General features: G+C 38.9%; 1 protein-coding gene across 9 annotated transcripts in view; it reads right to left on the bottom strand.

The window, feature by feature from the left end:
* Window positions 1–23,050, bottom strand: part of specc1 (sperm antigen with calponin homology and coiled-coil domains 1) — a 100,265-nt gene that overhangs the window by 42,114 nt on the left and 35,101 nt on the right. For all 9 annotated transcript variants that reach the window (XM_083531783.1, XM_083531784.1, XM_083531785.1 and 6 more), the window contains one exon: window positions 5,174–6,714. In XM_083531783.1, the coding sequence (XP_083387909.1) occupies window positions 5,174–6,714 (1,541 nt within the window). The remainder of the gene's footprint in view (window positions 1–5,173; window positions 6,715–23,050) is intronic.

The raw sequence follows: 23,050 nt of genomic DNA, 5'->3' as shown, positions 1-23,050 counted from the left end.
GAGACAATGTCTGTTGTGAAAAGCGCTATACAAATAAACTTGACTTGACTTGACATACTGACAACACGACGAAACATTTTGATGATCTTGTTTGTGAACAATGACAATGGGACTTTTCATTTTGATGGGAATGAGATGTTGATTGACACAAATACTTACTTTGGAGAAAAAGAACTAAGGATTTTCAGAAAAGTACAGGCTTTTGCAAGAAATCTAATGTATTGTGCTGCTTGTAGAAATTGTTTTGAGAAATGCACTTACTGTTTTGCAGATATTAAGGATGATTTGACAAATGCTTCAAAACAACTTAAATAAAAAAATGTAATAGAAATGGAAACAGATTCTGAAAGCAGGTTTTAAATGACTTTGTTCAAAGCGACGGGAAATTGTGTTTAGGATGAGCACAAGTGAATACGTGATGTGGAGGTTGAACAAGTAGTTTTGAGAATTTAATTTCTGATCTGAGAAACGCTGTAATGCAACTGAGAAATAGTCACGTCATGGTGTCATTTGGTCTCTAGCTGACCGTGCAGTGAGGCCATAAAGAGAAGGAAGCCTACAGTCTGCCTCTGGCTGATCATTGTGCAGAACTAATTTCACTCCGAGAGGACAGTTGTTATGCTTAGCTTGCAAGTTTACTTTCCCTTTTAACTCAAAATGAAACAGCTGCTTTTTAAACGTTTGTCGGACGACCGGACCCCCCCTACTATTAGTTTTAAAGTCAACACAGACCAAAAAAAAAAAACTATGGACAAAGAGCAAGCTTCTAAATGACCTGACTTTAGATCTACTGCTCTGTTTTTTATTCCGTAACACGTTTGCTGAGTCAGTGGTTTCAATTTGACCAAAGAGAACGGAGCTTTTAATGACATCCCCAATGAACAGCACTTTGAATATATTCTGCAATTATGTCTTAGTATAAAATATTCAAGTTTGAACTCTTGGCCATACACTCAGGAGGTTTAAACGTGTATCCCACATAATAAAACTTTTCCTTTAAGTCAGAATAAAAGAACATAATTGGTCATATGAGCTCTTGGGGCGAAGCATGTGATCACATCCACCCCAAGTACACCATCTAGATCTTTGTTTTCCACACAGGCACTTCGTTCAGTCTATAATCTGTACCTATTTAGAATGATTAGATCCTAGTGTAACAGAAGTTTAGCGAGATTATTGAGGGGTATTACATGTTCCATAACCTACTATGTGTTTGAGGTGACTGAATTCTACTATTTCACTCGTTGAAAGTAGTCACTGAGGAAAGTGTACAATTACAAGTAATAAACCTTAAGCAAACCCCACTCTGCTTGTGCACATATTAACTCTGGCAATGTAAATATTTCCAATTGTTCACATGTAACATGACTTTCCATCTCCTGTTATAATAAAAAAAAGAGAAATTACTGTATGTCTAATACAGTTTCAGTTATATTTTAAAATGCTTTAATCAGATGTATTTAAACGTTTTTAAACCTTTCTAATGTACTTTTCTGGTTTTAATGCTAAGAAAAGGGTTGAACATCAAAATGTAGAGAAGTCATTTAAAGACAGGATGATGGTAAGAATATGACAACCAGCCTCTCAGAAAGTGTTGTGTTGGCGGGGTGAACTAAGGATGGATGTGAAAGTTGCAAAATTGGTACATAGGAAACATCAATTACACCCAACAAGAGTTTATACTGTAATTGTATCTTTTTTTGTATCTCCCTTTTGAAAGTTTATTTTCCTCACATTTCTTTTTTTTTTTTACACTCGTTCATTTGCAGTAACTGCGATTGTGGTCAGAATGGCAAGGTAACTGCACGTGAGGCAGGAATACACCCCGGATAGAATGCAGGGTTCCTACACATTTTTCATTCCAAGATTCCGTACTTTTCCAGTCTGAGATGCAGACTTCCCTATAGATTGTTAAGATATATATTGAACATCTGAAATAATTTTTTTAAATTCTAAAAAACAACCAATCACAGCCGTGCAGATCCATTCTAGTGCCGTTCTTTTGGCAGTGCTTAGATTCTTCTCCTAACGCCACAAAAAAAAAAAAAAAAACCTTTAGGCCATGTCCACACTAATATGTTTTTGTTTGAAAACGCATATTTTTCTCTCCGTTTTGGCCTTCAAGGTCAACAAAGTCAAAGCAGAAACGAAGATAGTCCAAGGTCAAAATGTCAACAAAGAGGTGGACACATTTAAAAACACTCCAAAGTGGATACATTTGAAAACGATGATTTATATGTTTTCATTGCTGTGATGTTTGAAAGAGACAGAAAGTAAATAAATATCTTACGTTTTGCTCAGACACGCAAAACTCTTCGCACGTTTTTAATGTGGATGAGCAACTTTTGGGAAACGATTGATGACGAAAGTGTAGACAAAATCGGTGTTTTCAAATGTATCCAGTTTAGTTCAGCCTTTGATTTATAAATTGTTTTGATTTATTTATACATTTTTATATTACAAATGATTTGTTTTACATTTTCAGAAAACACGAATAGGGTAATCGCATGGAAACATAAACAAAATATCAACAAAATATTTTTCAGTAGTTCTTTTTTCTTGCCTAATATTCGTATTTAGAACACTTGATGTAGATGACGCACAAAAAAAATAAAATAAACGTATGACAAGACACTTTGATACATTTATTTTGAAAAAAGTTCCTGAGAAGGGGGACTGTTCAAATCGCCAAATGGCAGCTAATATTTACTTCCCATTTTGTCTGTAACTGCTGCATGCCAGCTATACGCCTGAGTTAGTGAATCAAATTTGTTCACGAGAAATCATACCCTGGAAACCGTAAGGCTCAGGAGGAACTGTCAAAATCAATCTTCACATTTAAAGGAAACGTGTGTTCCAGTGACCTAACATCAGAAGCAAAAAAAATAATAAAAAATCCAGATCTACACTTGGGTAAAATGTGCTGAAGCAGAGCCAGGACTACTCAGTTTAATGAAACCAGATGCAGCAACCTATTCTCTGCATTAAGGCATAGGCCAGGAAATTAATAACATCACACTTGGAGAAGCAAATAAAAATTATCCTTCAGCCATGAGATCATAACTGCTGAGTCCCAGCAGCCTTTTTCTTTCAAGCAGTAGAATTTTTAGCCTACATGGATTCTGGATTGCTCTTGTTATAGGGCGCTGGCGGCCTTCCGCTAAAGAACAAGGAATAAGCCACAGAGTTTGGCTTCCTGGCTGCAGTTTAGTCCGAGGACAGACTCAAGGAGGGACAGTTATTATGTGGTAATGAGGTTCACGACGTACAGGACTCATAACTGTCGCGCATGTATATTTTTTCTTTCTTATGGATGGTTTGTATACTCAGAACTACATTGCAAGCCGGCGCAGATTTTTTTTTCAATGCATTTATGAAAGTCTATTTGTAATTTTTTTCATATATCACGGGCGAACACTAAAGAATATAAACAACGCTGACATTTTTGAACGACCTTTGGCTCGTCTAATAACAGAAGAAGTGGAAACAGACATCTGATCGATCCAGAAAAGGTAAACAAAGCACTGTTTGCTTTTATGACCGACAAAATATCGTGGCTGACCCTGTGCAAATACCATTCATTAGGCCTTGTGTGAATCCGTGGAATACAAAAAGTGTTACAAAACACTGTGTTGGCGCATTAGCTTCAAATTTCCAACAAAATGAAACCCCAAGGCCAAATTCAAGGCTGAGCAGAATATCAAATCCCAAGTACCAAGATTTCATTTATTAGACTATTTGCTTTTGTAGCACTGCACAAACTTTTGCATGTTTGCCTTGAATCATGCTTTAAATTAAATCACAAAAACGACAGGGTAGGAAAGAACCCTGAACGTATGATAAACTCTTTAAACTTGGAGAAATATTTCGCAGACTGTATTAGCCATCAGCTGAACTGCTAAATACTATGAATTGTTTTTATTTGAAAGTGATCTACTGCATTGTTATTTTATGAAACACTGAACACTGAACTTTTTTGAAACACTGAACATAAAAAAAAAAAGCCTGATCTAAATTAGCAATTCCTGTAGTGAACTTTTATTGGTGCTCTTGTCCATCTCACACCTCTATACCACAATTAGACTGTAGATAAGACGCTCAGATGCTCTGGAATTTGTTCTCACACTTGTTCAGTAAATGTCACTCGGATAACAGTTGGGCAACAAAAATAAACACCTCTGGCTTGTTGTTTAGGGTTCTATAGCTGGATATCTTTGTTTGTGACAGTCGTATATTGTTTCGCTAAAAAAAAACAAATGGAAGAACTTTTGTTTATGCTCAAATATATTTGCTTATTTTGTAAGCACAGATAGTTGTTTGCCGGAACTATTGGCAAAATCCGGGCTGCTATTTTTTTTGTCCGCTGCTAGAGAGCTGTCATTACGGGAGCGACCTCTAGAGGTGATTCACCGATAAAACGGGCTGTTTGTTTTTACACGAGGCTGCGTGCTGCACGGAGAGCGACATATTAATTATTTATCATTTATTAATTACATAGTTATATTTATTAATTGATATATTTAATTGATTTATACATGTAGCACATTTTTATGATTCAGTACTGTTTTTTTTTTTTGTTTCTACAATTTTACATGTTTGTTTTTAATCCAGTATCCATTTGAAAAACAATCGTTTGATTATTCGGTTATTGGCAAGGACGATCCAAACCTGGGTTTCAGCATCGGCAAAATCCACTATCGGTCGACCTCTAGTTATTTCCTTACACCGTGTGCTTGTGTAAATGTGCGCCCGAGCCACAATAATAAAGTAACCCTAGACTGAAGTACCAGCGTATAATTTAGCAGCAGGTTTGCCTTTTCACCTCCGACTTTAATTGAGTTTCAGAAGCATTTTATTTCACCAGAATTCTGCAAGTGAGGAAATAAATGTGGATGGAAAAAAAAATAAAAAAGAATATAATTGAAGGAGTTTAATAATTGAATATTGTACTATAATCTGAAATACTCATTTTGATGGAAGTTTCAGTGGCAGTCTGTTCATAAATGCAATATCATAAATGTGTTAAGGTGACGGTGAGGAGAGAAGGGATTTTGAAGTCATGGAGCCTAATAGACACAATTGATAAACGCTTGATAGACTTTAAAATCCTACACACCAGGACTAAAGAATGGTTATGTATAATGTAGTTAAGAATGACAGCTAAGATACAGACCTTACTGAGCAAACCTTGAATGTGCTCGATGTCCTTGTGAGCCTGCAGCAGCTCCTGTCTCAGCTCGGCACAGTTGAGCTCCAGCTTGTCTCTGTCTGTGTGTGCGGTTTTCAGTAAGGCCTGCAGCTCTGTGCTGTTGCTAGCACTCTGAACGGCATTCAGCTCCAACACCTTCTGTCTCTCTGTCTCCACCTGGGCCTTTAAGCCCTCGTTCTCCACCCTCAGAGCCTCAGAAGCTTGACGCTGCTCTGCCGCTAGCCTGGTTGCCTCTGCCCCGGCTTCAATCTCCCTTTCCAGCTGCTCTTTTAGGCTCTCCATCTCGTCTTTTAAACCTCTCACGGCAGCCTGGGCCTCCTGTTGTTCTTTTTCCAAAACTCTTAAGCTCCCTGTGAGCTGCTGCTGAATGTCCACCAGTTTCTCCCTCTCGAAGCGTGAGCTTTCCAAATGCTCGGCCAGACGCTGTTCCAGCTCTGCAGCCCTGGACGCGCGGGAGGCTTCGGCTTCCTGACTTTGGACTTGCTCTCGAAGTCGCTGGAGCAAAGTCTCATTCTTCTGCGCCAGTAGCTCCACACGCTCCCTCTGCTGCTGCAGGGAAGTTTGCAAAAGGCTCTTCTCTTCGGACAGTCGCTCATTCTCTGCCGTGAGCTCCTGCACAACCTGTTGCTGGTCGGCGAGCTCTTGCACAGTGGCCTGAAGCTCCTCTGCTGTGCTGTGATGGCTTTCCTCCATTTTTTGAATGCGCTGGGTGAGACACTGTATCGATATATCTTGTTCCTTGGGGCTGGGAGGAACGCCCTTAGTGCTGCTACAGACTGAATCTGCACATGATGGGATCTTTTCAAATTCTGAATAGTCTGGCGACGGAGACCCTTTGGTAACGTCACTACCAGATGACACCGAGGTTTTAACAGGACTACCCTTGAATGGTCCACCTGCTGCCATTTTGTTGCTGCTAATCTCGGGTACAAGCCCATTGACAGAAGGTTTGCTTGGACTGGCTAGCGATGTAGAATTCGTGTTGGCATTACCACACGAGACAGAAGAGTTCTCCAACAAGATAAGCTTTTCCTTTAGGGTCTGATTCTCTTGCTGCAAGACAGACAACTCCTTCAGAAAGCAGCTGTTCTTCTCCTTAATCTCCTCAACTAGCGTCTGCGTGTCCGCGGGGAGTGCCTCGGTTTGTTCCCGCTCTGACGTCTCATCTGGTGTGCCAGCCTCCTGTGGAGAGCCTTTTCCCCTGCACCTTTGCAGCTCCATCCGTAACTTGATAATCTCAAAATCTTTGGCCTTGGCCTCCGCAAGCAGTTCTTTCACCTGACACTCCAGGAGGGCCCTGTCTGCACTCTCGGCTTCAACCTTAGACTTGACAGAATTGCGGGAATGCTTCGCTAGAGCAGACAGGCTGGAGGTGCTAGCGCTGGGGATCATCTTTTTGGTCGAAGAGGTCCTAAACTGGTCTCTTAGTGGAGTGCGGTCTCGGGAAATGGACTGGGGGATGTCCCGTGGAGCAGGTATTCCGGACTTTTTGGTTGATTGGATACCTACAGATAAAAACAAAGTAAGATTTAGCTTTTAGGATGATCGCCATATGACTGCACATTTTTGTTTATTTTGATTTATATTCCAGTTTGCCTATTTAACAATTTTCCAAACACTTTATAGCAGAAATTCCAGTCATACTACTGACCCAGTGGTGGACAGAAGTAAATGTCATTTGTTAAGTAGTTTTTTCACATATCTTTACTCGACTACATTTTGTGAAATCAGTTGTTCCTTTTATTTATGAGGATAAAAACTTAACTGGTCAAGCGTGCAGATAAACAAAAATGATTATAGGAACATTATAGCCATAATAAAGCATAGTACTTTGGATACATAAGTACATTTAAAGGCAAATACTTTTGTACTTTTAAAGTGAAAGTTTAAACGGCGCACTTTGACTTTTACTGGAGTCATATTTTATTTAGTGTATCTCTACTTTAACTCAAGTACATGGTTTTTGTAGTTCGTCCACCATCGCGAAACCGCCACCACATCAAAAACGCAACTCATTTCAAGTTACAGCGAGTCTGAACATACTTGAAAGAAACTTCCCCCTTGCATGACCTCACAGTCAATCGGATTGGCAGGGACAATTTCGCTCCCCCAAACGTCAGGCAAAGTTGTGGCACTGATGGAATTTCAGCTTCCAATCTCCTGAAGAAAAAGGGCTACCTGGGAGTAGATACTGTATCGCTGAATGAAAAAGAACCATTATGTAAAATAAAACTAAACTTTTTTTCCATTAGGGGTCGCCACAGCGGATCATCCGTATTCATGATCCGCATGTTTGATTTGGCACATGTTTTACGCTGGATGCCCTTCCTAACGCAACCCTCCCCATTTATCCGGGCTTGGGACCGGCACTAAGAGTGCACTGGCTTGTGCAACCCTAATGGCTGGGGTCGGTTTTCACATGGTCAAGGAAACAATACCACCTATAATTTGAGTATCAGTGTTAGAAGATATTTATTAATTCCAGTCAGGGGCTGGACCGAAAAAAGGTTTATATGACCACATTCATACTGTATAAACCTCAGCACACACAACAGGCATCGAGTGACACCAGAAAGTCACACGGCCTATGTGTTTAGCGAAGTGGCACGGGTAACACCAGCCCCATGTATACACTTGTATAGTGAAAGGTTTTATTGGTGGTTTTAGAACGCTCAGCAAGCACAAACATGGGTTTTTGTTACAAGTGATGACAAAGCTTCTGCAGTGAAGGGAATGTTCCACAAAAAAAGCTCACAAAGAAAACGCTGTGCTTCAGGGCAAAAAAGTGCCAACCCACTGGGCAATTAGCAGAAGAGACAGAATGGGTCATTTTTAGGATGAGACAAACTGTACACAGCACAGACAAAAAAAAAAAAAGTTAGAAATGAGAGTAAATTTATCTAAATATCTTGAACTAACCTTTCTATTTCTGTATCTGTGTGTTATGTTAATTTATTACTCAAAGTCTTTTTCATCTCAGAGGGGCCCTTTGGATATTTGGTATTCACTATTCACATCAAAGGTCCCAGGAGCAAACAGAGACAGAACTTCCGTAATCTTTAGTTTAATTTCACGTCAATGATTAATACTTGATATTTTGAGCCACATTCTGCATGTGCGACATCATCTTGTTATATTTAATTTGAGTCAAACACTGATCAGACATGACATTATGACCACCTGCCTAATATTGTGTCAGTCCCCCTTCTGCTGCTAAAACAGTTCTGACAGCTCGTCTGTTGGTTCGGACCACACGGACCAGCCTTCGCTCCCCATGCATCAATGAGCTTCGGCCGCCCACGACCCTGTCGCTGGGTCACCACCAATAGACACTGAACACTGCAGAGGGAACATCCCACAACAGCTGCAGTTTTGGAGATGCTCCGACCCAGTCGTCTAGCCGTCACAATTTGTCAAACTCGCTCAAATCTTTTCGCTTGTCCATTTATCCTGCTTCAACACGGGAGGACAAAGTGTTCACTTGCTGCCTAATAAATCCACCCACTAACAGGTGCCATGATGAAGAGATAATCAGTGTTATTCACTTCACCAGTCATAATGTTATAATGTCATAATATTATGCCTGGTCGTTGTATTTACTCTTGCTCACTTCATTCTCATTCGTTTGAGAATCAATCAGTACCCAAGAAGTAGGTCTCAGTTTTAAAAAGGTTGGTAAACCCTGGTCTACAGTATGCCTCAGCTGTATTGTAGACAAACACGCAGACTTAGCAAATCACACCTAAAAAGAATGCGTTGTCAAGTGCAAAAACTTTTGAACAGTTTCTGAGATAAAACTTGCCCAAAACAGTGGTCAAAATGTGTCTATAAATCTTAGGACCTACAAACAATATGTTTGTGAATCGGTACCCAATAGCAACAAGGATCTTTTCAGCAAGTGTTAAAAATTCATTCGGTTGTTTGAAAGTAAACAAATTCACCCAAAAATGGCTGGCGGGTTTGAAGTTGTCAATTTGCAGTGTTGAAATTCATAAATTCCTGGTCTGAAACTTTGGGGGGAAGCGTATAAGTACTGTGCTGAATCATTTACAGAAAGACAATGTTAAAGAGAACTTCAGAAGTATAATCATTATACAGTTGCAGACTGTAATAGCATTTAGATGAAGGCACACAGTGGAGATTACTGGCACGATACATCAATAACAATATCTAATAAAGTGGTATAAACTTTTTCTGTGTAATGCTGTACGAGTAGATGTAATGGAAATTCCCATAATCTACTTTCTAATTTTTTAACATACCATGTGCTATATAACTTTATGTGCAACATGTTCTTAGCACCTTTTTTGTATTTTTGAGAATTTCCTTCAGGATTAAAAAAGTTAAATCTTATATGGAGAAAGCAAAGTAAGAAACATGAAGCTGCTGTTGTTCAGCTACTGTAAGCCACCGTTTTAAGGGCAGACGTTAAATCATACTGTATATGAGACGTCCTGAATGTCCTTTAAAAGGAGGGACGCTCCTTTTTTATGTCCCAGACTCACAGACTAAATCATCCAGCCTATAAACCCGACTACCCTTGTTGTTGGCACCACAAGTAAATAAACACAATACAATGCTTTCAAAACTGACACTGAGATATACAATTCAGTGAATGGGGGGAAAAAAAACTATGTGCAGTCCTTAAGATTTTACAGAAAAAATGTGAAAAGTATTCGCTCCGGGAACGTTTCAGTACAGGGATTTCGGTTCAGTGCATGTGTGTACTGAATGCAATCCCTTTTACGTGCGAACACAGTGAAAATCTGAGTTCCCTCAGGAACGTATTAAGTGGTGCACCGCAAGTTTGTTAAGTCTCCGCCTCGCACTTTGAGCTCATTTTATTAATTATTATTATTATTATTATTAAAATTCTTTAATTTTTTTAAAGTGTATATAAAAGAAACATAACGCTAGCGATATGGACTGTTTTGCGTTTTATGTACAGCTTCAAACTTTATCTTAAACTGAGAATATCTTGACTATTCCGCATATCAAGGGAGTGAATGAAAGATGGAGGGAATAATGATATTTGTTAAAGTTCACACACACACACACACACACACACACACACACACACACACACACACACACACACACACACACACACACACACACACACATCTGTATTACACATCTGTATTACCCATATGGTGTCTAACAAATGCAAACTATTAAATTCCATTTTTTATTAATTTATTTTATTCAAATCAATTTAATCAATAACATAAAAACATGTATTAATTTGATTAAATATAATATATTTTTATATTATAAAATATTATTTTATATAGTAGTTACCCAAGCAGGCATTTTATTTTAAATTCTTTTAAAAATATAAACGGTTGATGTTGCTGAAGGAGCTTCGGAGCTTTGCGTATTCGGTGCTACGGTGCATTCTTAAATGACCCCTAGCGTAATGAACTGCACTCCGGAGTGCTTACTGATAAATGACTGCAGGGAGTCGAGCTTTGTCTTGCAACACTAGCATGACTCAGTGGCTAACAGGAGAGGGCTGGAACGCTGAGAATTTCTTGGAGGTCCTGTGTTTTTCCGCAGTTTGCACCAATGACCTTTGGGCGAATAAACACAACGATCAAAATCCTTCCTTGATAGGTGAGGAAGTTCGAACAAGGCCGTGGTTCCACATGGAATTGTGGAGTGTGACAGACAAAAAAAAAAAAAAAGACCTGTAAAGCTGTTGCCTTTTCCTGTTGTCCTGCCAGTAAAAATGGGACAGGCACATTTCACAGATTTCACACATGTATAAAGTACTGATACCCAGAGGCTGGTCCTTGCCTGCCTGTTCCCGCTCTGTATCCTGTCGTGCTGAGGAAAACAGGATAAAATTTCCATCTGCGTCAGCATGCAAAGTGGTTGGTGTGATTGGAAATTGGAGGAACTGAAAACTTGTGCATTTGAAATGGTGAATATGATTTCATACTTTTCTCTAATAAGCAAAACCTCCCTAAAGATTTTAAGACCATATTTAACATGTGAAAAAATTATTTTAATTTCCAACTTGAGTTGGAACACGAGTTATGTAATCTCTGATGTATATATGTATATCTCTGATGTACTTGTTAATATCATGAACAGCAGCTACACTAATTCTTCTTCATTGCTTCTCTTTCTCTATCCATCCCGAGGCATCCTGAGGTTGCGCCAACTCCAGTCACGTCCCACCTCATGAAGATTATGGGCCTTTAAAGAAGTAGATGCCGACCAGCAAACATCCCGAAATATCTAGAGGCATACCAGCACCATTTGGATCCCACTTCATGTGGAGTTTGGACATTGGACCTCTGAGTGTTTAAAGGCTCTGGCATGGAGAAGCTGGTGTTGGACCTATAATGATAGATGTTGAACTATTTTATGAGTTGCTCAGTAGCTCCTGGTTTTATAACATCAACTGACTGTATAGGACTGTAGAAAGGATTAGCCATAATCTCACTCTCCACTGTTCTGTATTGTTAAAGACTATAATCACACCCTTGATATCACCCAAATGAGGATGGGTTCCACTTTAAAGTCTGGTTTCTCTCAAAGTTTCTTCCTCATAACATCTAAGAGAGTTTTTCATTGCCACAGTCGCCCAGGCTGCTTATCAGGGATCAATACACATAATTCACTTCAATTCTTAAATTCTGTAAAGCTGCCTAAAGACAATGTCCATTGTGTAACGCGCTATAGAAATAAACTTGACTTGATATGTACGTCAGAATATCACAATGTAACAACCAATCACAGCTGTGCAGATCCAGTCTAGCGGCGAACTTTTTTAGTAACGAGTTTTCCGTTTGTAATGGCATATTTTTCTCTGCGTTTTGACCTTCCGTCCACAACGAGACGCTGTTTTCAGTCAACAAAAACGAAGCTTTTTTTCCTTCAAATTGGATACATTTGAATATTTTTAGTTGCACTCATTATACAATAAGTCTTTAGTTAGTACTAGTAGTCTTTTGGGACAACATGTGTTTTTAAAATAGAAATCTAAATATGAATAACAGCACAGGAAACACTAGGCTATAAGGGTTTCACCGTCAGTGAGTAATGAGAGAGAAACACGATGTGATGCGTGGAAGGATGACTCCTAAAAAAAAACCCCTAAGTGTCGTAGCGCTGTTGCTAAATTTATAGTGAAAGATTTACTGCCCTTCACTACAGTGGAGTTCAGACATAGTAGGCAATAGACAAATTTGTTTAATTGCTAGAGATGCCAGAATTCTTTATTACATTCTGTTGTGCTCCAATGCACATGCTGTTCATATATGTTGTGCTGCGGTATGCACGCTCTCTCTCTCTCTCTCTCTCTCTCTCTCTCTCTCTCTCTGTCTCTCTCTCTCTCTCTCTCTCTGTCTCTCTCTCTCTCTCTCTCTCTCTCTCTCTCTCTCTCTCTCTCTCTCTAATAACTTGAAATATTTAACATATTTTCACATCAGACCTTTTGCGACAGCAACAGAAGGTTCCCTGAAGCTTAGGTGTTCAGTTGCAGAAATATGCGTCGAATACCCTGCCTTTGCTCTGCAGCAGGACGCGACATCATGTGAAGTTTGAGTCGTTAAAAAGTTTTTACAACATCTCCGTGTGAGATCAGATTGCGTCCTACACATGATGGTCTCTGACATTATCTGTGTACAGGAGTTAATAACGATGCTTTTATTTCACTTTCGGCGCAACACCTACCGAGCGGATTGCATTATGATGTAAGTTTTATCTTTCATGGAACTCGACACTGTAAAGAGTCTCCTGTTGTTCCAGCCACTCTGACTGCATTCACTCCTCATTTAAACTGCTCGGGAACTATTTGGCACCGGTCGTCTTTGTACAGTGGATTGATGATAACTCTCATTTTCCAGGAAATGTTTGCGTTTGGCTGGCACATCAAAGTGTCTTGTTCTTTTCGCGTTTGCCGTTGTTGAGTAAAATCCTTTTTTTTTTTTTTTTTGTTGCGTGGTCAAGTAAAATTGCATAGCAGTCTCGTGTGCAATCCTGTAATGGCCTGCCACAGTGCCTATATGAGCTGCACTGCTCTCAGCAGTAACACATCAAACTGTCAGTCCTCAGAGTGAGTCAGCTCTTTTGCTATTCTGCTTGGTGTAATTCAAAAATAGGCATTCAGTCCCCCTGGGTGCTGGAAAGTTTAAGGATTTACTGCAACTGTTTGGCTTATCGGAAATCCGCGGCCTTTTATTTTGTTTCGCTCACTGCCATTTATTTAACACATCTAACCCCTGGGGAGAGAGTGCATACCTAGACCCCAGTCCCGGTCCGTAATCATGCTTAGTCTGAGGTTTGAGAGATTTGAATTCACGCAGACAATCGGGTTTGACATTCTCTTTGTCATAGCTCATAGTCTAATTGTAGCACTGTCTCTGTCTCTGTGTCACCGCATCGTTTCTGCTGAGTATGTAGCACTGTTAAGTGTCTTAGCATGCTCAAATGAAAATGGTGGGCACTCGACTAAGCCACACAGTCTTTCAAATCCCTGGCAAAAAGGAACATCACTGAGTTTAATGGGGAAGAGGAACTTAATGAACACAATACTGCATTACATGACATAGGGAAATGCTGTTTAGGCTCAATATACAGTCAGCTCTGATGCTTTCATGACATGTCGTCATTCACAGGGTTGCAAAATTCCAGGAATTTTCAAGACTGGAGACTTTCCATGAGAATTAATGGGATTAATTCACTTAATCCCATTAAGCAGTCACTTGAAAAGGGATGCGCGATGACCTAAAAACAGCAGGAACGACTGTTACATGAAGAATAACGATCACATCCATTTTAACACACCATAGTGTAAACACATTTTAAGTCTTGATCAGACCAAAATAAAAATGGAAATATGAACGGAGAGTTGTGTTGGGACGAATTACAGCATTGAATCTATTAATCCAAGAAACTGAATATGAAGAAAAGCCGGATTTTTCAACAAGACAGCCAACGCAAACACAAAGCAAAAATAACTCAAGAAAATCTTTTGACCTTGATCGCATTGAAGGTGTACAGATTCCATTAGTAAAACTTGATTTGTCCAGAAGAATGAGTTCAGCAAAGTACTAATGGTGTCATTTACGATGCACAGATACTTTGTTCGCTATGTAATTTTCTGTTCATATTTATAAAATATACATTTTTATATTTGTGTAAATATGAAGCTGATGTGAAGTAGCACTTTCATTTATTAAATAACAAAAACAGTCTGAATTCTTATATCCCTTCACAACAATTACAATAACTACAACTAAGACAATACATTTTGTAACAGAGCCTACTTGGTATTGAGCCTTAATAAAAATTGCCACTGATATGTTGATTAGATTGGTGTACAGATATGTGATGGCAATTTTAAGTTGATAAAAATATTCATCGTCATTTTTAAAAAATAATTATATAATATATCAACCCATAATGTGTTGCATTTATGAAAACTGCAGAGAGAATGAAATTACATTTCTGCATGCAACAAAAAATTTTTGAACTCCTTAAAAAAAGACATTGGGTTGAAGGTTACTTCAAAATACTCAATGTCTATTTGAGTCCTTCTTGTATTTATGAAAAGAACGCCGAACATAAATTATCCACCGGCAGCAAACCAAAAATGCCGTCCTCTTCTGTGTGCCGTCAACCAAAGTTTAAGAAGTCGCGTGCCGGTGGGTGTCGCACATTAGCGGTTGTGACGCATATGAAGAGCAACAAAAAACTTTTTATTTAGATTTTACAAGATCACCAAAAATCTTACGAACTAACGAACTAAAATAAAATACATTTTAATTAAATACTCATTATTTATTTTCCAAAGCCACAGGGAGCCGCAGAAGAGGGATGAAAGAGCCGCATGCGGCTCCGGAGCCGCGGGTTGCCGACCCCTGGTTTAGATCTCCACTTTATGGACAAAAGTTTGTAGACCCCTGTGCTTTGTGTACATCCCATTTCACATTTAATTTCCATTTGCAATTATAAAAACCTCCACCTTTCTGGGAAGGTGTTTCACTAGATTTTGGAGTGTGCTTGTGTTTATTTAGATACACTGGTGATCCAATTCATCTCAAAAGTGTTCAGTAGTGTTGAGGTCAGAGCTCTATAGCCACTCAAGATCTTCCACTCCAACCCATGTAAACTGGGGTAATCTTTATGGAGCTTGGTTTGTGCACAGCGGCACTGGAGCAGGTTTGGGTCTACTATCGCCATGCAAATCATGGCGGATTTTGGTGCTGATTTGAGACTTGGCGCGTCGTTAAAACAAATATTTACCGATTAAAAATCATTTTTTTTAGTTTATTACTTTTTACAATAATACATTTTTGTACTGGGTAAAATAATTTTGCACCTTAATTTTTGACAGCCGTAATAAATATATGACAAGAAATAGGTTGATGCGCTGAAAAAAAATTTACATTTCACCAAAAGGATTTAAACTAATGTAAAGTAATGAGCCTGGTTTGAAAATGTAAGAAGCCGAAAGTACCGACATTTGTGTAAAAATGTAATAAGAAAAGTTTTCAGAAAAAAGAAATAGTTAAGTAAAGTACTGATTCCAGAAAAATCTACTTAAGCACAAAGTATTTCCCACCTCTGGTTTAAATAAAGCGGAAATTTTACGGTATTTGAACAACTTTTTGGGAACGGATTGGTAAAGAACCACGTATGGACAGAAAATACTGTAGGTGTTTCTTAGATGAGCAAAAGTAAAAGTGGGATCATGCACCACAATGAAAAACATATGAGAAAATAACGGCAACCCTGTTAATCAGTAACTCTTAATGTGCATCCAAAATCCGCTTTAAAAAATAAATAAAACTAAAACCTTTAAGATTGAACGAATCAAGAGATTGTCTGTTGTTCCGAAATTAGATTTGAAGCAATCACAAAAAAAAAAAAAAAAAAAGGATAAAACTAAAAGGATATGTGGTAGTAAAACACAGTGGAAAGTAAGAAGGTAAATGTAATTCGTTGTTGCATTTAAGTCGCTTTTTTCCTCGTATTTTATTTCCACTTGGGGAGACTTTAACTTCACTACATTTCAAAGTCAAATATCTTATTTCTTACTCAACTACATTTTGCGAAATCAGTTTTTTTTTTTATAAAAACTGCAAGCCACTAATCAGTGTTGAGCGGCGCGCTCTGTTTGGAACTTGTTTTGATTGGCGCTTGGTGGCATCTACTTAGCATGAACACACAGTTCAGCATCAGTTATACAGCAAGCAGAACATTCAGAGAGGAATAAATGATGGAAGAATCTCCTGACTCGAACTCGCCACAACACCCCTGTCATTATTTACTCGAAACGGTTTTGGGCTCATGATCATTTTAACAAATATCATTATAACATTTGAAGGACACTTTTGTACTTTTACTCAAGTAAACGTTTAAAGGGAGCACTTTTACTTTTACTAGAATCTGATTTTTCCTACTGTATCTGTACTTTAACTCAAGTACCTCCACCGCAATACACAATTCACATGCAGGATCTCCAGATTTGACATTGAACACTAGACACCAGCGTCTGCACGGATTTAGGCTGCTTCGAGAACATACGTAAATAAACATTTGTTTTTACAAGTATATTAAATCCAAGTGTACTAAATCCAACAAGAAGTCGTTGAGCATGTTTATTTGGCGCTAGATGAACAATCGATCCGAGGCTGAACACATTTGTTTTGTTGAACTCTTTCTTCCCCCTTCACCTTTTAATTCAAGCTTTTGGCATGAATATAAGACTAAATCTATCGAGGTTAAAAATAAATGTTTGATCCTATTCTTAATTGCTCTTTCTAATCTTTGGGTATCACGTAATTACCAGATTTGGTGATACTGCGTCTGATTAGTAGATAAAGATAATTGTGACTGCCAAGGGAGACTTTTTTTTCGAGAAAAACCTGAGAACCATATGTGGGATTACTCTCCAGCAGCTAACCAACATTCAACAAACTCTATAGTGACAATGCAGTGCTGCTCTGTAGTTATGCACATTTAGGGGTTTAACAGCTAGTGTGTTAATGATGATACTGACAAAACCCTGGTCAGATCCACTGCCTATCCCAATTATTCCCACCTCACACTTTGGAAAAACTAAAACTCTAAAAAAATTGTATTATCTCTGGATTGTGGAATTTGCTCTTCTCCAAAAGTCCAATATAGACTCACATGGAACTGAGTGTGCTGAAAGGATGTTCAGTATAACCATTATAGTTCTTATGATCTCAGCGGCAGATTATACGCTGAAGTTCAGCCCACGTCTTCACAGAGATGCAGCGGACACTTTTTGTACCTCGAATGATTAAAAAAATAAAATAACACACACTTGATCTAAAAAAGGAGTTCTCTTTGCCTTTTTTTGAGGCGAGGAGATATTTGGAGATTTGTCATTCAGTAGACGAAATGTTCTTGGTAGTAGACCAGAATAAATGTACTACTTTAGAACTTGGTAGGCAAAAACACAAACTATAAATAGTCTCGGGATAAGATTTGGTAACATCCAAAAATGAAAGAATAAATACTTCATACGTCACACTAACAGGCATCAGACATCCAGAAACCCTATTCGATGATGCTCTTTAAATGGTTTACATCCTTTCATATGAGAAAAAGAGAATGAGGTTCGTGTGATTTGACGTAGATGCGCTTCAAATGCGTGCGGTTTAAACCCGAATGGTTTTCCGTTCCCGTGTCACGGCTGACGGCAATAAAGCGGTCATTGGGCTTTGAATGACGGGAGTCTTAATAAAGGGAAATAGCATTGCTTCTATGAATGCGGCTGAACGGCAAAAAAAACTTAAATAGCAATAAAGTCAAGCTCTCAGAAGATTTGTTCATGTTACTGAATGGTCCTTTAAAGATGTTTGGGCATGGACTAGACAGATTTTACTACATGCCAGGACAACATGGTTGTTTTATGGTGATCAAGCTCCACGTTTATAGATATTGGCAGGCATACTGGTTATCATTGTGTTGTTTTTATAACATGGCAACACCCTATGAGGGCAAAAAAAAATGCTGTAATTGGATTCAGATGCGCCAGCGCCGGGTTACATCAGATGTAGGCAAACAGGACGAGGCCACATTCAAACACAACACACCTGCCTGCACAAACAGAAGGTATAAAAAAAGGTGCTATAGTTCAGGCCTGAGAGAAGTCCCCAAAGGGGCTCAGATCGATAAGTCTTTATAGACTCTCTGCTGTGGTTATGTATTTTAATAAAACATCTCAGAGTTGCTAAACTGAATAGAAACCAATGTTCCCTGGAATGTATATTTTCATAAAAAAGAAACCATAATAACGGACAATGTTTTGTTCTGGTAATGTATGCAAAGATCACTTGTGTGATCTGAAAAAAAATCATGCCTCCGACATTGGAGCCTCCTGTCTGATATCCTGTTTGCAACTGATTCATTTGCACACACGACACAATCCATCACTGTCATTGGTTTCTCAGAGATGTGTGAATAAAATTGGAGCGATAATTTCCTTACACACACGTTTACCCCCTAACCTACACCTACCAGTCAGAACATTACATTATAACATTATGAGCGAAGTGAATATCACTCATTATCTCTTCATCATGCACCTGCTAGTGAGTGGGATATATTAGGCAGCAAGTGAACCATTCAAGTTGATGGAAAAATGGGAGAGCGTAAGTATTTGACTGAGTTTAAGGGCCAAATTGTGACGGCTATAACATAGAATATAAAACAGAAATGATTTGCTACATCAGGAGATGCCACGAATCCTCTTTCAAATAAGATCAAACCGCGTAAAAGCCACAAACTTCAAGGAAAATAACTTTTCTCTGCCTGAAGAAAAAGACTATGTCTACGTCTCCTTCACATAACTGTGTCACTATCACCAAAAGCTCACACAACACTATCAAAACCTTCTTGCAAACAATCCCCCTTCAACAAAATCACTTGGCAACTGAATCTAACATTACACAGACTTTCAAACATCCGGGCAAAGCGAGCCCAGACACTGAGAACCTTTCCTCCTTTTTTGAGCATGAAAAAGCTGCCCGTTTTCTTTGCCTTGTCTCGGTCTCTTCATTTAAAAAATTTTTTAAACCACCTCAATGGATAAACATATTAAGCAGCAACAGCCTGGTATTTCTTTAATGTCCGAACGGACTTCTGCACCATAATCAGGATATCAAAATCCAACTAATACTTTCACTCGCACATAACGACACGAGATCAATAATGAATAGAATGAGTTTATTAGGAATGTGGCAAACTATTTAATGGTTGTTCAGCTGAAAAGTTTTGCTTCCAGCATTGTTATTTGATTACACTAGTCTGGTGAGCTCTCAGATGTGGAACAGGGAAATGATTCACGTTCTTGAATTGATACAAGGACAAAAGGGGAGCTGCTGTTTCCTGCTTGGGAGGCGTTAAGCCCTTAAAACAACGCGCACACACACACACACACACACCCCTGTTTCCCGCAAAATCCAGAGACATTTGAGACAAGGCCAGCCAATGCTATGGCTATGAGTCAGAGGTCGAAAGTGTAGTGGTCAAACAACAGTGGAATTCGGCTTGAAAGCTTAATTAATTAGGCTTGTGTTTCCATGCCATCTTTGTGCCCAAGGTTGTTCTAATACTTCACTGAAAAAAAACCAAAAATGATTTCTAAAAGCAGTACACAATTGATAGGGACAAAAGTAGTGAGACACATGACTTTTCCAGGCGTAGGTAGTTCTTAATCTGTTACAATAAAACTAAAGGTGCACATTTGTATAGGATTTTAAATGTGGGAACATTACATTTTCCCTTCACTTAAACTAGGAGACCCAAACCTATTCTAGCATTAAAGTTCCCCTGTGCACAAAGGCAGCTTCATGAAGATATAGTTTATATGGGTTGGAGTGGAAGATGTTGAGTGGCCTCCTATAGAGCTCTGAACTCATTTCTATTAAATACCTGTGGGATGAATTGAAACACTGACTGCACTCCAGGCCTCCTCACATCACCTAATCAGTCATGACTTTATTAATGCTCTTGTGGCTGAATGAGTGGAGCTTATTATAAGAGCAAATGGGGACTGATTGTGGAAATGGGATGTTCAGAGAGCTAGTAAGTCTTATCAGGTGTCCACAAACTTGTCCATGTGACAAAGAGTTAAAAGGCATTGAATTGGCCTTTAAAATTTCACTGATCTCATTTTAATCAAGCATCTGTGCGACATACTGAACAAAGAAGTCCATCCATGGAGATCCCAAATTACAGGTCTTAATGAATCTACTGAAAATATTCCTTTCCCCCAAAATTACAAATATTAACCTGTAAATGGAACCACAGCAGGTATAGTAATACATCATTGTTTTGACAGCAGAGTGTCTCTGCAATCCATCATGGTTTACTGAGTGCTATCAGTTTAATGAATGGTATAATCAGTTTAATTTGCATTATCCAAGTGGATGAAGATCTTCGATCAGAGTTATTCATTAGCATTAGGTGAATAATGACACTGCACTACACATGTTTATAAAGTGCATAACATGGCTCGTTTCAATGCGTTTCACGATACGAGTGAACAGTTACCCTGAGCCAGTAGTTGTAATAGAATATAATCTTGGGGTCTAAACGCCAACACAGTTTAAACCAAGAGGTCACCCAGATTATCTCCGAGAGCCGAATCAAAGCACACAACATCTATCATTTCTGCCAAAAAAGTCTGTAAACACTTGCCTCTTAGACTCAGCTGTGTTTACAAGTACAAATAAAATCATCACGACGTCTGTAAAGTGAAATGCGCCCTGAGACACACTGTAATGTAAAATGCACAGCAAAGTGAAAATAGAACAGCGTTCATATACAGAAATACCGCCTTCCTTTGCAAGATCCCATCCAGGAAAAAAATGAGGGGTACAGCAGTCAGAGTAAACACAAGTTTGGTATCAGGAGATCTGAATAGGAAGTATGTGATGGTGTGTGTATGTGTGTGTGTTGTTGACGGAGCTTTAAGGAAAAGCAGACAGATGACAGACAGATATATTTGAGATGTTTATCCTGGTGTGATCTGTCTGAGCTGTTAGACTTCAGACAAGTGACATCATGTATCTAGATCAACATGGCAATGGTATTAGAACCATTTACTTTTGGAGAACAATGTGATGAAAATAAATATGCACTTCAAGGTTTTTATTTTTTTGTCCTTAAATTTGAAGCAGGAAAAATGGGCGAGCGTAAGGATTTGAGTGAATCTCACAAATCGTGATGGCTAGACGTCTGTGTCAGGGCATCTAAAAAAAACCTGCAGCTCTTGTGGGATGTTTCCAGTCTGCAGTAGTCAGTATCTATCAAAAGTGCTCCAAAGAAGAAAAAGTGGTGAACCGGCGACAGGGTCGTGGGGGGCCGAAGCTCATTGATGCACGTGGGGAGCGAAGGCTGATCCGTGTGGTCTGATCTAACAAATGATCTCCTGTAGCTCAAACTGCTAAAAAAGTTACTCCTGTTAATGATCGAAGGATCAGAACTGTTTTGGCAGCAAAAGGGGGACCAACACAATATTCGGCAGGTGCTCGTAAAGTTACGCCTGTTCGGTGTAAATACGGCGGTCAAATAACAATCAAAGCTTGGAAATGCATTGAATTCAATAAAACCACTCAGAGAAAAATGGCTCTTTGGTTGGAAAAAGAAGGAAGAGAAGAAAAAGACTGGTTCGATCTGACATAAAAGGTATTGTAACTACAATAAACAAGCTTAACAACCAGAAAAGCGTCTCAGAAAGCACACGGCGCAGAAAACATCGTTGTCTATTAAAACACAGAAAAACTGAAATCGAATAAGTTCACTGTCACCAACACTGGACAGATGCCACCAATATGAATGGATACTGGTGTTTCTATGCCATTTTTGTGCAAAATATAATACTAATCGAAGTGAGTGTCCTTAAGTGAAACAAAAACACACAGATTGGACATTAACATTAAAACCAGGTGAAATGAAAAGCACTGATAATCTTGGTAGAACTGCACCTGTAAAGGGGGCAGAATGTATTAGGCAGCAAGTAACACACGATTGTAAAGGACGTCTTTGGATGAGGTATAATACAATTTTGTGTTCATTTGAACTTGGAAACCCAAACCTGTTCCAGCATGGGGTGCACAAAGCAAACTTCATGATCTGCTTTACATGGTTTGGAGAGAAAGATCTTAAGTGGCAGGCTATAGAGCTCTGACCTCAACACCTATAGGGTGAATTAGAACACTGACTTCAACCCAGGCCTCCTTACATCATCTACATCACTACCTGACTTTATTAACACCCCTTGTGGCTGAGGAACACAAATGTCCACAAGCACACAGAACATATCCTGAGGAGAGTGGAGGGAATTATACGAGCTAATTGGGACTAAATGTGCAATGCGATGCTGAAAAAACACATATATAGTTTCGTTGATTGTTTATTGTCATTTGCACCGTAAATGACATGAAAGATCATTTCATTGTATGGGGGACTCTTTCCCCCATACAATGAAATTCTTCATTTGCTGTCTACAGTGAATGCCAGAAAATAAATAAAAAAATAATTCTAGGTATAAATAAATGATAGAAATTGATGAAGTGCACTCTTTGATGGAAAGTAAAAAACAAAACCGAAACCAATCAAACCTACTTTTGTTTTCACTTGTGTATTTTTACAGACCGGCCTTTAAGGTGTGGCGGATAAATCCAACAAAATAAAATGATATTTTCTAAAATATAATAATAAACGTGAATCACCGGTACCAATTGACCGGTGCCGGTCCGTGGCCCGGGGGTTGGGGACCACTGCCATAGTCCACAATAAGTGTGCAAAAAGACACCGTACTTATAACCAGGTGTAGTGCAGCAC

This window comes from Silurus aristotelis (assembly GCF_946808225.1).
Source record: "Silurus aristotelis genome assembly, chromosome: 26".
In the NCBI taxonomy this organism is placed as follows: domain Eukaryota; kingdom Metazoa; phylum Chordata; class Actinopteri; order Siluriformes; family Siluridae; genus Silurus; species Silurus aristotelis.
The sequence above is the reverse complement of the archived record's forward strand: the minus strand, read 5'-3'. Positions and strand labels throughout refer to the sequence as shown.